The 17,174-nt window shown below is 41.8% G+C and overlaps 2 protein-coding genes across 10 annotated transcripts in view; one reads left to right on the top strand and one right to left on the bottom strand.

The window, feature by feature from the left end:
* The window catches only part of MASP1 (MBL associated serine protease 1), a 75,181-nt gene that overhangs the window by 39,086 nt on the left and 18,921 nt on the right, over positions 1-17,174 (bottom strand). For all 9 annotated transcript variants that reach the window (XR_012430589.1, XR_012430590.1, XM_045387166.2 and 6 more), the window contains 3 exons: positions 6,351-6,528; positions 4,539-4,670; positions 460-656 (listed from right to left, as the gene is read on the bottom strand). Coding sequence is in view for 7 of the 9 variants with exons in the window: in XM_045387166.2 (XP_045243101.2) it covers positions 460-656; positions 4,539-4,670; positions 6,351-6,528 (507 nt within the window). In the remaining 2 variants the exon portion in view is untranslated. The remainder of the gene's footprint in view (positions 1-459; positions 657-4,538; positions 4,671-6,350; positions 6,529-17,174) is intronic.
* RTP1 (receptor transporter protein 1) overlaps positions 1-17,174 on the top strand; it is a 139,349-nt gene that overhangs the window by 110,160 nt on the left and 12,015 nt on the right. The gene's annotated exons all lie outside the window — the stretch shown is intronic.

The raw sequence follows: 17,174 nt of genomic DNA, 5'->3' as shown, positions 1-17,174 counted from the left end.
ATGAAAATACGGGGCCCCTTATTTAAAACAAATTAAAAATTTCATACATTCTTCTTTGCCTTGGTAGTTGGCTAAAAAAATAAACAGAAGAAACATAGTTTCATATGTTTATTAAACCAAGCATGAGGCCCTTCTGTGCACAGGGCCCTATGTGACAGCATGGGATGCATGCTCATGAGGCTGGGCATGCCAGCAACAGACCTCTCTAAAATGCAGATTCAACCTTACAACTCTCCTCCTCAAGCCTCCCTGATGGCCGGGGGGGTCATTTCAGATCAGAGATTCCTGGAATAGATCTAATTAAGATGGTAGATATTATTTTAAATAATGCCTTTTTGAGAAACTAGCTGCTTGGCTCTCTATCCTGGGAGAAGAAGGTGAAGATTCCGCAATATCAATTTTCCCAACTAAGCCAAGATTTTCCAGCATCTCCAGGACAAGTGTTCATTGCAGGCTCACCTTGATGTAGTCATAGGGGCAGGGCACCTCAGGATGGTCCTCAATGTCAAATATGTCCTCAAACTGCAGGTTGACCATGAAACCCTCCTCCAGCTCGATGGTATAGAGGCATTCAGAGCTCTTGGGGTAAGGGTTTGGGAAGTCAGGGCTGGTGATCACCCCAGTCCTTTGAGTGAAGAGGTTGTCACTGCACTCCACTGTTGGAAACATAGCAGAGAAGATGGCACATCGCAACCATGGCCACAGCAAGCCTTGCTTATCTGTTACTATATGAGTTTCCCGATGGTCCCAAGCAGTAGACAGGGAAGGTATCAGCATCTCCATTTTACAGATGGGAAAAATGAAGCTCAATGAAAGGAAATGATTTATCCAAGGTCTCATGTCTAGCAATTTACCGAGTTGAGACTCAAACACAGATTTTCTAATTGTCTGTCCAGGGCTGTTTACCCTGTGTGAAGATCCTTCTCATGAGATCCTCTGGTTTGGGGGTCAGGGAGAGGGATCTGAGAGGGAAGGGTTTCGAGATGGAGTGGTCAGAGGGATGCCTGGACCTCTGTGATCCTGCCCTCCCTCCACCCAGAACTTCAGGAGATCCCTCATCTCCTATAGGCCCTTGACACACACCCTCACTTTCTAGCCCCTGTCTTTGTTTTGTTTTTCTTTATGGTGCTATTCACTGTGTTCAATTAAATGTAGCCTTAAGCTTCCTTCTTACTTATTTTATTTTATTTTATTTTATTTTATGAGTCAGGACCTTACTCTGTCACCTAGGTTGGAGTGCAGTGGTGCCGTCTCGGCTGACTGCAACCTCTGCCTCCTGGACTCAAGTGATCTTCCCACCTCAGTCTCCTAAATAGCTGGGACTACAGGCACATGCCACCATACCTGGCTGATTTTTGTAGTTTTTCTAGAGATGGGGCCTTGCTATGTTGCCTAGGCTGATCTCAAATTCCTAGACTCAAGCCATCTGCCTGCCTTGGCCTCCCAAAGTGCTGAGATTACAGGTGTGAGCCACCTTGCCTGGCCTTCTTACATATTTTAAATTCAGCCTGAAGGGTTCTGCATACATGGTGAACTGTAACCTAATTGGATTTTTAAGTAGACTGTAATCTACTCTTCTACTGTAAACTAAAAATAAAATCCTAAGCCCTCCACTGACCTAATGGGCCCCCTGAGGCAAAAGGATCTCCAGAAACGGAATTCCTGGCTATGATGGAGTGGTAGGTTAGACACTCCTTCTATATCCCCGTTTCTCTGCAGTTTGGACACAACAAGTGACCAGCATTAATGTTAAATAGAGATCATGAGAGTGAGAAAACAGACTACTCGTGGCAATAAAATACCAAATTGTAAATGATGAAGGGCCTAAGGCCATGCCAGGCAAGGGTTAAGTCATGCATCCCTGCACTGAAAGCAGAAACTATGTTCTAACGATGCTACAAAGTTTTTCTTTATCTCCAGCAGCTGAACAAGCACTGGCCTTGCAATAAGTGATATGAAAACAATTTTCAGCTCTACCAGATGCCGACTGGCTGATCCCCACCCTGTTCCACAAGCCATAACTATGGCTTTGAATGAACAAGACATCGATTTCAGTCACTTTCTCTTGATAAGAGACTTCTGACCATGGCCTGGTTCTGGCCAGTTTACAGAGGCTGCACACCTGAATGCCTCCTGTCCTGAAAAGACGTTTGGACCCTAACTGTAATACATTTATTGTGAAGTCTCCATCCCAAAATGAACATGGGTCATATGCTGCATGCATGTGTGTTCAATATGCATGTGTCAGGACCACTGTCATAAATATTCATAGCTCCTCCTGTAACCTGTTGAATATGTTTAGCCAACCTGTTCAGCATAAAGCTCCTACCTCAATCCCTCCTCCTTTTAAGTGCCTGTCTCTGGTCTTGGCTGGAGGTGGTGCTTCCCAGACTATGAGGATGGCCACCTGCTGTAAGACTTTATAAGGAATAAAATCTCCTCTCTTTTTCTAAACTTACAGATTTGAAATCTTGATTTTTAAGTTAACAGTACCAATCACGGAGTTTTGGCCAGTCACGGGTGGCCATCTGTTCAAACTATGTTCGAACAAGGCAAATACCAAGCTGTAAGTAATTTGGCTGTTTCTGTACCTGACTTCCATTTGCTGTCCATCACTTTTCTTCTACTTCCCATAAATCTTATCCAGCATGAGCAACCCTGGAGTTGGTCTGAACATATTCTGGTGGTGGTAGGGTGGGTGGAGGGGAGGATTCTCAAATTGTTCTTTGCTCAGTTAAACTCTGTTAAATTTAATTTGTCTCAAGTTTTTCTTTTAACAGCTCCTTTACTTTATGTTTATTTTCTTGCTCTCGCTGGACTACAAACTCTGTGAGTGCAGGAATTCTGCCTCGTTCCCCACTGCATTTACTGCACCCAAGAATCCACTGTCCTGGGAACCTAGACATGACTTTAGCCCTGCTAAGGAACCTTGATTTGTCACTAAGACTTTACCCTTGGGCCAGTTCATCCTAGATCTGGGATGTCAATGTTTCTACGCCCTTGTTCATTCTGCTTATTTGCAAATGAGAAAACTGTGGTTCTGAAAAACGGGGCATGACTAACTTAAAGTTTCACAGCTATGAGCTGCAGGACAACGTGAAGGTAGAAGTCTCCTGAGTTCCCAACTGTTTTCATTTTTTACCCCAAGCATTCTCATGGGGGCGATCTTGCCCTCAAGAAAGCTAAAATTCCTTCTTGGTGGGGAAGGTCTTACTTTTTAAATGCACAATATACAGATGGACATACAGTACATAAACAGATATATAGTATATCTGTGGTATTAAAATTTCATGGAGGAGAGAGGAACTATTAGGAAAATGATATTTTAAAAAGCTCCTGGTGACGGGTGAAAATGAAGAAAATGAGTGAGAAAGCTTGCTCTGCCCTAAGCATTCTTGGCCCTGACTGTACTCAACACATAGTAGACACTCAGTAAAAACTCAACTGAATAAAAGCAATAGAAAACATATACTCTTTAAGAAAAATCCTGTACTTGCCTGTTCTTTTGGTTTTAGATCGCTTTATACTGATGTGTTATATAGGGTTTTATTCAGAAGCAAATAGCAGCTTTTGAAGGAGGAAGAAAAAGAACTTTTGTCTCCAGACTTGCCCTCCTCCAGTGATCCCTCACCGAGCTTCCAAGTGAGATTTCAAGCATAGATGCTTATCCTGGACCACACTAATCTACTGGCTGTTCCCTGAAACATTGCAAGTTCTATCACACCTCTGATTGTTTGCAGAAGCTGTTCTCTCCACCTGGAAGGCCCTTCTTCTCCTTATTCTTTCATCTCTGTCAAGGGTCACAACTCTTGGAGGTGTTTGCCTGCACAGGTCTGATTGTGCTACGTCCATACTTCCATTATGTAAATGTAATGGAAACATTACTGTTAAAATAGAGACCATAAGACACTTCACCATTTGCTTACGTGGCCATTACCCTACTAGCCCAAGAGCTCCTCCTAGAAAGTGGCTAAACCCTTCCATTTCTCCATCCCTCCCTAAGCACGAGACTACAGCATAGTACGTATGTTGATGAGAGATGAAAACAAAGAGAGAAGGAATGGGAAGTTTTCTGGCTGTTTCTGTTTGCCTCTTTCCTCTCTGTCTTCTTCCCTTTGGACTGAGGTCTCTTTATTGTAGAGGAACTTAGGGGCTATGGAAAAAAAGAGGAAAAGGGGCTGCTGGGTAAAGCATAATTCATGACTCAAAGAGAAAGAACTGGGAAACCCCAGTTTTCCCCTAACTTGACCAGACCAATTGCCTACAATAGGATAAGACACAGCAACCTATATAGCAAAAATGCTGCCCAGAAAGAAAGATGGCCAGATAGTCTACAGCTTCTGTCCTTTGGGAACCCAAGTTTGGGTTTCCAGGCTGGGTGGACATTTCTGCATCTTCATCCACGTGGGGTCTGAGGTGCATCATTGACTTCATTTTTACTTATTTCTACTGCATATCTGTCTTTCTCTGAGCCTCATCTAAGGTTATTGAGGATGTGGCCTATAAGGGCAATGCATAGAATCATTAGTAGTCTCTACCTCGGCAGGTCCTGTTGTCTGTGTGGAGGATGTAGCCGAAGCGGCAGGAGCAGTAGTAGCCGCCAATGTAGTTGTGGCAGTAGTGGTCACAGGACAGCTCCTCATCCTCCCTCTCCTTGCACTCGTCCACATCTGTAGGGCAGGTAAAGCATCTCCATCAATACATGCATGATGATGAAGACTATAGCCAACATTTATAGAGCACTTGATATGGGCCACTCACTATGTTGGGAGACTCATGCATTCTCTCATTTAATCCTCACGTATAGCCCAGAGGTAGCCATTATCTTCACTTTACAGACTAGGAAACTGGAACTCAGAGAGGTTAGGCAACTTACCCAAGGTCACAAAGAGCCAAGTTCAAACCCAGGCAACCTGACTTCTGGTGGGACCACTATCCTCTAACAGTCATAATAATAATAACCGTGTGTGGGATAACAACCTCATGAAGTATTGCACATTTGTTACTACGCGTTCTGTTACTATTCATTCTATGGAGGATGAAATGGAGACATGGAGGCATTAACGAACTTAGAGTCACACAGATAGTAAGTGGCAGACCCGGGATTTAAATCCAGACAAGCTGGGTACAGAGCTTGTGCTCTTAACTTCTACTTCATGCTTTCTTTCTTTCTGCCCCTAATGTGGGTCAAGCCCTGTCCTAGGCATTTGAATGTACATTTCCCCAAAAGGGATAAACAAATGGCCAATAAGCACATGAAAAGATGTTCAACACTGCTAGTCATTAAGGGAATGTAATTTAAACCACAATCAGGTACCACTACATGCCCACCAGAGTGATTAAAATTTTAAAAAATTGACAACATCTAATGTTGGTGCAGATGTGGAGCAGCCAGAACTCTCATACATTGGGGGACAGATAGAAAATGGTACATTTGCTTTGGAAAAGGTCTGGCAATGTCTCATAAAGCTAAACATATACCTATCCTCTGACCCAGCAATTCTTCTCTTATATATTTACTCAATAGAATTGAAAACATTTGTTTGCAAAAAGACTTGTACAAGAAGGTTCATAAAAACTTTATTAGTGAGAGCCAAAAAATGGCTGGATCCCAAGTAGCCATCAATGAGAGAATGAGTAAACATACTTTAGTATTTTCGTACAATGGAAAATTACTCTGCCGGCAAAAGGAGCAAATTACTGATGCATGCGACACATAAATGAACTTCAAAAACATGATGCTGAGTAAAAGAATCCTCATCCCCAAAATATATTCTCTACGTGTTCATTTAAATGAAGTTTTAGAAGAGGCAAGAATTAATCTATAGCAGAAAAAAAAATGAAAACAGTTGTTTCCTCTAAGGGAAGTGGGAGCAGAGATTGACTGGGCGGGGACACAAAGGAACCCTCTGGGCTGGTGGTAAAGTTCAATGTCTTGTTAGAGGTTTGGGTTACACACAAATATAGATTTTTCAAAATTCAACAAATGTATACATGAGATATGTGTATTTCATTTTATGTCAATTTTACACAAAAAGAAAAAATACTGTGAACAAATATTGAACTCTAGCAAGATAATATGCATGCTGAATTATTTAGGAAGAAGTATACTGATGTCTGCAATTTACGTTAAAACACTTTGTGAAAGATGAATTGCTGGATGGATAGAGGATAGATGGATGGATAGATATGTGATAGAGCAAATGCAGTAAGACATTAATGGTAGAATCTATGTGGTGCATAATCTATGTGGTGCATACACAGATTTCCATCGTAAAGGAGAGGGCCCAGGCAGTTTTTATCTTGGGAGAGAGAGAGAGACCTGAGGATGAGTCGGTTCTCCAACTTACCCACAGCCATGTAGTGGGCATCAAAGCCTGTGAATCGCTCCTCATTGGAGAAATCTGACCGGAAAGTGATAGACATGAAGGAGCCAGGGGAGAGGACCACCTCCTGGCCGGGAGTCTGCTCTGTGTCTGTGGTCTCCCTGCCACAGAAGGTTGCCAGCACCTGGTCCTCAGTTTCTACCTTTGAGGTCAAAGAGAAAGGGAACAAGGTGAGCAGTTTCCCAGCTAGGCTTCTTTTCTTATCTTTAAAAGAAAAAGGAAGAGGCCACCCAAGAGTAGGTTAGTCAGCCTGAGAAACCCAAAGAAAGGAGGTTAAGGATTCTTGAGAAAAGATGCATTACAGGTTAAGTCAATGTGGACATCTGATCAGTTTCATTCATCTTATTTAGTTCCATTAGAAGTAACTTGATATTTGTCGTTCCTGTCAATAACGAAAAGGCTTATTTATTAAAAACAACTCAATATGGAAGTTTTAAAAAAGTTAGATGACCTCACAGACAGATTCTCTGTACAACAGGAACTTACCACATTTCCAAAGAATGGAAACTGTATACACAATATAAGTCATTCATTGATATCCAAGGTGTGCCTACTGCCCAGCATGAGATGGAGGCGATGAGAGATAGTCAGACACAGTTCTGTGCACAGGACAGCAGTGTTGAGGTTGAGGAACACAGACACAGGCAGGCATTATACAGTGTGACAAGTGCTTTCATAGAAGCAGAAGCACTGCATATGCACTCAAAGCAGGCAAACAATCCACATTAGAATATAAGCTACAGGAGAGGACTTTATTTTCTTTAGAGATGTGTCTTCAGTTCATGGAACAGGACCTGGCACATAGTAGTTATCCAATAAACATTTGTTTACAAGAACTAAAAGTACAAGCCCCATTCTGTGAACAGTGAGTAGCCAGGGAGTCTGTGGGGATTGTAGGAGGAGATGTACTTGGAAGGATACATGGAAAGTAAATTATGGTTGACCTTGAATGCCATTAATTCTGTGAGTAAGTGGAAGACACTGAAAACTTTGAAGCAGGAAAGTCATGTAGTGAACATTAATGTTTAATAGGCAGTCTTAATACAGAACTATTTATTGGAATCATCCAAAAGTAGTTTGAATGTGTATCTCGGTGTATACATGTTCGTGTTAAGACTTAGATGCAAAAAACATGCCTGTTTGCTAAAAGAATTCCCTTCTTTGGAAGAGCCAGAGGCTCTGAGCGAATTCAGAGATCCAGGCAAAGATCCTAAACTGGTGGCCTAAAGCTGATTTTATGTGAGACAGGAGTTTGGGAAGCTTCATATGATAGCTAGTTGGTATATTTATTTGAGTATGAATTCTTGACGTACCTACTCAATTATCTTATACCTAATCCAATTCTTATAAGTTGTATTTGTGTTTGCAACCTCTGGACTAATATTTTAGCCAAGATGCATGAAAAAAATCTCTTACCAAGAATGACTCCTGCTGCCTTTCAGAGTCATTAAAGAAAAGTTCTCAAAGGCTGCCTATCTCTAGTAGCTTCTAATGAATTCATTGTTTTGTTCATTAGCTTAGCATGTCAGAAATATCTTGACATTTGACACTTCTGTTTTGAAACTAATGGTTTATTTATTTAAAATAAGTGGGAGTTTTAAAGAAAAACAATTTGCCCTGGCAACAAAACACAACTACAATTAATCACTAACTTTGGGAATTGAAGTGTAAACAGAAGATGAGATCATGGCTTTGCTATTTATTCCTCTTCTCTGCAGATACCAGCCAAACTCACACCAGTCTTGTTACTGTAGAATGTGCCTATCTGCACACAGCTGAAATGTCACTTCCTTGAACCCCCAGCTGCTGTGTTATTTTGTCTGACTCAGTTTTCCAGATAGCCAAAGGTTTACCTAACTGTAACTAAAAATTTTCTTTTCGGTGTAACACTTTTTTAAAAAGTTCTTTAAAGAAGTACCCACTTTCTCTAGTGAAACATGCTAACCCTTTCTTGGTGATCCAGGGACATTGTTATGAATGTCAGCCATTGTGATACTACATTAAAGTGATAATCTTGGGGATATGGAGTTGTGTAATGTCGCTTGACCTGCATTAAACATTGCCGGACTATAAAGCCTTGAAATTCTGAAATCTTCTTTATGTGGTGTTTTATTTCTTGTCTTTTTATCAGCCTATTCACTGTACTTTTCTGTCTGCTTATTTTTAATATGTTGTGAATTAGAAACCAGTTAAACTGTTCTTGCTAGAACTTAATAAAAAAAGGCTAAATAGATTTAGAATGAGGGCCTGGGAAAGGGATTCTTCTGTGAGTAACTGCATGAACTAGAGTATACCATCTTGGTGACCTCTGCTTTGGAGTAATATGATATATAGGATCCTGGCAGTTGGAGGTCCTGGGTCCTGTTCCTGACACTGCCATATCCTGCATTTTGGGCCATCTCCTTTCTAGCTCTCAGTTATTCTCCTGTAAACACAGGGGTTTAGACTAGCTGAGCTCTAGATTCCTTTCCAATTCAGACATAGTAGTCATCATAGTCTAACAGAATTCTAACAAATCATCATAGTCATATATTATATAAACCAACCAGAAGATGGTAAGCAGGAATTTTAACACTCAGATTACTGCCTGTTGATGAACTTGAACTTGTTAATAATGAATAGTCATGCCTTGGGCATTAACAGTTCCAGCTACACAGCCTTCTTTCTGTAACTTGGTATCCCCAAGGCCTCTTGGGTTTTGCAATGACTGGGACATGAACTTTTCAATGAACCCACTGGTCATTTGGATTAGGGAGATACTACTTAGGGTCTGCGATAAATGACCTCCCTCCTTGTAATGTCTGGGCTTAAGGACCTTTTCGTAATGGCAGATAAATGGTTATCACCTGCAGAGCCACAGTATTCCAGAGAACAGGAAGCATGCCCCAGCTGAGGCCCATGGGAAAATCTGAGCCATACATCCTTTTAGAAGCAGAGAAGAGAAGGCCAGTAGCCTGGGGCCCTGGGAATTCAGCCTGTAGCTCAGAATAGAGTCCTGGAATATCAGAGCTGGGCAGGACCTTTAAGAGCTATTTCTATCTGCCTCCTTCTATAGGAAACAGAGGTCAAGAGAGGGGAAGTGACTTGCTCAAGACTGGAGAGATAACACGAACATTTTCTGATATCAGTTTTGCTTTGGGAACTATTCTGAGATGAGAGAAAAGAACCCACCAACCCAGAGAGTACATGACTAAAGACACAGACACTTGGCCAAACAATTTTCCTGGCTCAAAGGGCTCTTGAAACCTTATCTTGGGTGCATGGACTGTCTCTTAGAGAGGATGTAGCTCACTGACAGCTCCAGTCATAACTTAAACAGAGGGGTCACTGGCCCTGGTTAACATTTGCATCCTCTGCTGTGGAGTATGGAGTTCTATAAAGATCATTTACCTCTGAGTATAGGCGGATTGAGACCTAGCTTCTATTTGGACTGTCCCGTCTCAGAGGTCATCATATCAACATGATGGAGAGACCTTATCAAGTGAAGATAAAACATTCGTAATAATAGAGACCCACACGGCTGAGAATCATAAACTCTTCATTTTTCTATTTCTTCTTGTGGGCAACTGTGTCCTTATAGACTTGCTATTTAGGACACCAACATGTGGCTATATGTCCTCAATTTGTTTTCTTTGAACTCAATTCACCAAATATGTATGTACTAAGTTCTGTCTACATTTTAATGTGAAGTATGCCAAAAATTATTTATTTGTTATACGAGCTTAATAAGCAAGTTCCCTGCCTCAGGAATGTAGAAGAATAAGATAAGTACTCAAAGGTATATGTGTTGGGGTATTGTCAGGGTATGGTAAGTGCAATCAAAGATAGGCTGCCCTGGGGGTTTAAGGAATGGAAAAGATTGCATCCAGCTGAGGGGAATCAGAAAACATTTAGAAAGAAGAGAATAATCTTTGAGCTGGAGACTGAAACATGAATAGAATTTAGGCAGGTAGAAATCGTGGATGGATGGCAGGGGGTGGGTAGAGTATGTAGGGAGAGGAAATAGTGAAGGTCTGGGATATTCAAGTCTCAACTGCTTCTTCCCACTACCCATTGCCTGGTGTCAGAAAGGGGATCTGTTGAGGACAGAGAGCTGGGAAGGCAGATCTCAAAAGGAGAAGCCACGAGGCTTTGGTTTCCATGAGTTTCCTACCTCAGCAGAAACAGCACAAACCTCCTAGGCAAAACTATGGCAGGGCAGCAGGGGTTGACCAAATTTTTGTGGAAGGACAGATACTCTATGGAAGAACAGCTACTCTATGGAAGGACAGCTACTCTCACTATGTATGGCTGCTCTCTGCATGTCCATGAATTCATTACATCAGCTTAACAAATGCATTGACGGCTACCAACTGGCTCCTGAAAGCAGTGTATAGAGAAAGCAGCCCAGGAGGGATTGCTCTCCTTTTATAGATGAGGAAATTGAAGCCCAGATAATTTGAACAAATTGGGCGAGGTGACTGGTGGATCTAGTGAGTGGAGAATGAATCTTATGATAAATGAATCTAGTGAGTGATGGCTTTAGGTCCACAATTGCAACATCCTGATTCCCTAGCCAGTGCTCCTCTAAGACATTAGGCAAATAAACAAAGGCTGTCTTATAACCCAAATGCCTCATGACTTTGTTTGTCAATGTTCCCGAGCTAACTCCTGGAGCCTTTCTGAAATCTGCTCAGGGCCCTTGAGGAGCATTGCAGACCTAATTTAGGCAGACATTTAGGGAGTATGCTGGATTACCCTGTTGCCAGTTTAGTTACTCTGGGAGTTATGTTCCCCAGACTTTCTTTCCCTGTATAATTCCAGATTAGAGTTGGCCAAAAGAGGAATTTGTGCAAGTTTGAAAGGCAATAGTCATCACTCACTGAAGGTTGTTTTGTAATCACATACAGAGAAAGAAAGGTGTAGATGTGTCCAATACATCCTCACTTGCTCTCACATTCCTTTACTCTGAACCCAGCTCTTCTTTATAACTGCTAGCTCTGATGACCAACAGTGGCCCATGCCTATCACCAGATGCTTTCAGGTGAAACCACAGAGGTGGTAGCTGCTTATAGCCAACAGCTTCTCAGAGACCCCTTTCCATGAGCCTCCCCTTCATAATTGCACTTTGGCCCCTTAGGTAGAATTGACTTATCAGATTCCCTTGCAGATGCAAGTATTTCCACCCATGCCAGGGCTTTAAAAGAACTGCTTGGTGACAACCTTTTCTGTAATCCTCTAACTCCCCATTCCCAACTTTCACTTGCCCAACTCCTTCTATAATTACATGAGTTCTAATACCCATAAATATTAATTATCTCATATTACTCATAAAGACTTTGCCTTCCTGATTGAAGTCTGACTGATATAGTTATTGATACCAAAAGTAGAATGCTGCAGTAACAGAAAACTAGAATATGTGGCTTCAGTTTTGGGATCGGCTAGCAAGTAAATACTAGAAAAACAGTGAAGAGACTGCTATAGGAGTATAAAACAGACCACTTGAGTAATGCAGTGGTGAATCAATTGGCAAAACTTGTCTGCGGCAACTTAGAAGGTAGAAAAGTGTATGTAATGGGCCAGGTGTGGTGTCTCACACCTGTAATCCCAGAAATTTGGGAGGCCTAGGTGAGGGGATCACTTGAGCCCAGGAGTTCAAGACCAGCCTAGGCAACATAGCAAGACCCTGTCTCTACAAAAAGTACAAAAATTAGCCAGGTGTGGTGGTATGGCGTGTGCCTGTAGTCCCAGCTACCCTGGAGGTTGGGGTGGGAGGATCGTTTGAGCTTGGGAGGTTGAAGATGCAGTGAGCCATGATCATGCCACTACACTCCAGCCTGGGCAACAGAGAACAGAGCGAGACCCTGTCTAAGAAAAAAAAGAAAGAAAGAAAGAAAAAGAAAACTGTATGTAATGAACTTGCATATCTGGCTAAGGAAATCTTTAGACAGGATGTTGAAAGTGTCAGTATGTTCTTCTAGTTGTGTATGGCAATGTACTTCAGGAAGAAGTAAGTCTCCAATACGTGAGCGGAACTTAGAGGAAACATAGAGCGCCCAGAACTAGCTGGGTTGGAAAACAGTCTATCCACTAGTGAAAGATTTTAAGGCTGGGTGCAGTGGCTCCCGCCTGTAATCCCAGTACTTTGGGAGGCCGAGGTGGGTGGATCACGAGGTCAGGAGTTCAAGACCAGCCTGGCCAACATGGCGAAGCCCCATCCCTACTAAAAATACAAAAATTAGCTGGGTGTAGTGGTGGGTGCCTGTAGTCCCAGCTACTCAGGAGACTGAGGCAGAAGAATTGCTTGAACCTGGGAGGAGGAGGTTGCAGTGAGCTGAGATCATGCCATTGCACTCCAGCCTGGGCAACAGAGCAAGACTCTGTCTCAAAAAAAAAAAAAAAAGAAAGATTTTAAAACCAAAAATGGCTTCAGGGTAAATGTCAAATCAATGATGTGGCTGTAAGAATCATTTGTCAAGACCTAGAATATTTAAGGCAGTACCTAGTACTCCCTATCAGCCAGACCACAAGGCACCTAAGAATCTTTTTTTTTTTTTTTTTGAGACAGAGTCTCGCTCTGTCGCCCAGACTGGAGTGCAGTGGCCGGATCGCAGCTCACTGCAAGCTCCGCCTCCCGGGTTCACACCATTCTCCTGCCTCAGCCTCCCAAGTAGCTGGGACTACAGGTGCCTGCCACCTTGCCTGGCTAGTTTTTTGTATTTTTTAGTAGAGACGGGGTTTCACCGGGTTAGCCAGGAGAATCTTAAGAACATCGTTCTGTAGCATCATGACATGCCCTTCAAAGTAGGAAGGTCTATTTTGAAAAGAACTGTGGATATGTTTTTTATCTAGTGGAGTGAACTATATTCTGCTACATAGGAGACCCAAAAAGATTTTAAGGGAGCTATATCAGCTTGGACTAGAAATGATTGTGGCAATTCAAAATGAAAAGAGGCTCCTGAGCTTCAGGTTTCTATGTACAGGAAGTGAGCCAAATAGACTACTCAGCTGCAAACATGGGCCATTTCTTATAGAAAGGAAAGAACGTCTCAGAAGGCAAAGCTAAGAAGCCAGAGGCAGAGTCAAGATCAGAGGCAAGAGCCACTCTCACCACTCCCAGAGAGCAATGGACTGGGGATCCACTCTCACCACTCCCAGGAAGCAGAAGTGGGCTCTAATCAAGGAACATTCTTGGTGTCTGGAGTCGGCAACGTTTGCCTGGCTAAATTTCAGAAATACTGTGGAGCAGTAATTGCTATAAACCTCCCACTTTTTTCATTTTTCAATGGAAATTCTATTGTGGTTATCTTATTCTTCTCTCACCAAGACAAGGAGATACTGAGCATGTGGAGAGAAAATAACTTTTCTTTTGGGTTCAGAGATCTCTAAATCCAGAGGAGATATACTTCAAGAGCTATATCTTTGTTTGTCATCTGACTCTAGACCTGATTTAGATCATGAGGTCCTGGAGTTCAAGCCTGACCTGCTAATGGGATAAAACTTTGAGAGAAGGGGCAAACGTGCATTTCGCATATGCAAAGAACATGAATTGTTTTGTCCCTAGGATAGATTATAATATATTGTTTGCAAAAATTATTCACAATAATCTCTTCCATTTCTGCACACAGACAATTTTTGCAATGTAACTTCACCGCTCATTGATTGACCTAACTTGCTTTGACAATAAGTATACAACACGTTGAAAGCAGTATACTATTTCCAAACTTAGGCCTCAAGGTTCTTTTGTTTAGGCCTTTGTTTAGGCCTTTGTTAAGGCCTCAAGCTATTAACAAAGATTCTTTGCTTAGCCAAACTTTAGTCAACTTCTGAAACATCTCCTCGGCTCATCTGTGTACTTCCTTGTAAAACTCAGTTTTAGCAAAATATTTGCTGAATCAGTGTAGCAAGAATGCCCCATCCCTGAAATCTTTTCACCCTAGAGATTGAATTGGGATCTTCATCCTCCACCATCCCCCAGGTGCTGTCTGATCATCTTGGCCTGTCATCAGCAAGAATCCTGTTAGGTCATTTTAGCTAGAACCCCCCTTACCCCTGATGCTTCCTCTTAGTAATTTAACATCCGCTGACCTCCACCCTGCTCCCTGGCTTTAAATCCCCACTTGCCCATGCTATACTCAAAATTGAACCCAATCTCTCTCCCTCACTGCAAAATCCCATTGTTGTGGTCCCTATACTTTTTGTCCTCGTCCTGAATAAAGTCTGCCTTACCACACTTTAACAAGTACAATGGAATAATTTTTTCTTTAACACTTACATATGTGGAATACTGCCCTGAGGCAACTGTGTGAAGAAGCCCTGTGAGGCCTACTGGAGAATCAGTGGCCACAGAGGGCAGAGATGAACCATCTGATTAAAATCTCTGGACCAATTCACTGGCATTCACCATTAGCCTCGAGATGAGCAACTCAGGCCATCTTTGACCTTCCAGCGTCAGACATGCCTCTGAACAACTGTAGCTGCATGAATGACCTCAGGCTAATCCAGCAAAAAGACCATCTCATTGGGCCCAGCTCAATCGCCTGACCACAGAATCATAAGCAAACAAAATGGATGTTGTTTTAGCTACTAACTATTGGAGTGGTTTATCATACAGCAATAGATAACTTTTATAGCAAGTAAGAAAGTGATTTGGGACAAAGAATAGGCTGATGTTTGTAAACTGAAATTTGGAGAATCACAATCTCATGCGTTCCTGGGGCCTCAAAAGTCACCTAGTCTAACCTATTATCTTTTTACCACACCCTTAGCGAATATCATACCACCTTTTCACTATCAGCTGCAGGGATGAGAAACTCAGCATCTTCCAAGATAGATCAGGCTATTTGGATTATCCTGGACTTTGAAAGTTATCTCTTGGCTCCATATCTGGGAATATAACCTAGGGAAAAATATTATAAATGTGGAAAAAAAACTTCTATAAACAAAGATATTTATAGCAGTCATATAATAATAGAATATTAGAAATACTGTAAATATCCCATTCTAGAGAAATAGTTAAATTAGTATTAACTTCTAAACACAAGGCAGCCATTAATTATCACATTCATGGAGAGTTTGTAGTAATATGTAAATATTCTTCGGAGGCGATACTAAGTGAAAAAGCAGAAAAAATAGTATATATGGTATAATTATACCTATGTTGAAAGTATGCATTGAAAATAAGAAGGAGAAGGAATTAAAGTAACTCTTAGCAATGGTTAGTGGAACTATAGGTAATTTTTCTTCTTCCTCTCTTTTTACATTTAAAAAGAAACTTGAGCTCAAAGCTGCATCTCTCTATCTTTCACCCCATGGTATAAAATCGGTTAATTCAAGTCAACAAACAAGTGGGGCACACAGGAGGAGCAACTAAACCAGCCTGGAAATGCAGGGTCATGCATCTGCTATCACCCTCCTCCCCTCGTCTTCCCTTCATCACAGAACATGGCATGGGTACTCCTCAGCACTGTCACCCCCTCTCATTTCTCTAGCCCTTGGGTCTCAACAGAGTTGAAAAAGAGATCTTTGCTTCATAAACAATAAGGTGAAAAGTAAAATTCTGAGAAAACATCAAGAAACTCAGAATACCTAAAAGTCACATATGTCTGTATATGGCAGGGAGGGTCTCATGTCAGGGGACAGTTTTTGTGACTGTGAAGTCCAAGGAGTGAGTAGGTAGGTGTAAGTAGATGGCTAAGGGGAGACAGAAGAGTTTCTTCGTCCAGAGTTCATGAAGACCTAAAGGAAAGGAAAGGGAGAGAGAGAGAAAAAGAGAAGAAAGATAGATCTTAGATATTTAAGAAAGGTTGCAATAAGAGCATCTCTGCCCTTTGTTGACTTCTCAAGACTGAGTCAAATTGTGAATTGTTTTCAATTTGTTAGGTTTTCTGTTTCTTTAGGATGCAACCCCTTACTTACTAGGGTGCCTCATTTTTATATGATCTTCTCCAGTGATTAGATGTTGGAAAAATTACTTAAATTCTCTGTACTATAGGGTGAATTGTGTCCCCCTAGAATACATGTTGAAGTTCTAACCCCTGTTTCTCTTCATGCGACATTATATGGAAATAGGTCTTTGCAGATGTAATCAAGTTAAGATGACACTACACAGGGTTAGAGCGGACCCTAACCCAGTGACTGGTATCCTCATAAGAAGAGGGAAGTTTGGACACAGAGACACACACAGAGGGAAGACAGCCATGTGAAGATAGAGGCAGAGATTAGAGTTACGCTGCCACTAGCCAAGGAGTGCCAAAGACTGCCCGCCTACAACTGCCTATTCTAGAAAGCTAGAATAGACAAGGAAGAATTCTCCCCTGGAGCCCTCAGAGGGAGCATGGTCCTGCCAACACCTCGATCTCAGGGTTTTCACCTCCAGAACTGCGTGAGAACAAATTTCTGTGGTTAAGAAACTTAACCATTTAAACAGCCACCTAGTTTGTGATCATTGTTACAGAAGTCATAGAAAGCTAATATTCTCTGTATACAGGTCTTCTCATATGTCAAATAGTGAAAATAATAGTATTTATATCACAGAACTGTTGAAAATAGGACGGGAGTTGATATACGTAAAACACTCAGAGAAGTGCCTGGGATATGTTGAGCCCTCAGTACATCAACGAGAAAAACAGGACTGCTGAGATCCATCCACCAACCAAGATGACACGTTCTGGCTCCCAGCTAGTTGCCATGGGTCACTTCATGCATTTGGAGAACATTAAGAAGCTGAGATTGTCCCTGGATACCCTCTATTTTCTGCATTTCACTCCTTTCCTAATCTTGCTGAAGCCATCAGCAGTGGTTTCCCCT

This window comes from Macaca fascicularis, chromosome 2 (assembly GCF_037993035.2).
Source record: "Macaca fascicularis isolate 582-1 chromosome 2, T2T-MFA8v1.1".
Taxonomy (NCBI): Eukaryota; Metazoa; Chordata; class Mammalia; order Primates; family Cercopithecidae; genus Macaca; species Macaca fascicularis.
The sequence above is the reverse complement of the archived record's forward strand: the minus strand, read 5'-3'. Positions and strand labels throughout refer to the sequence as shown.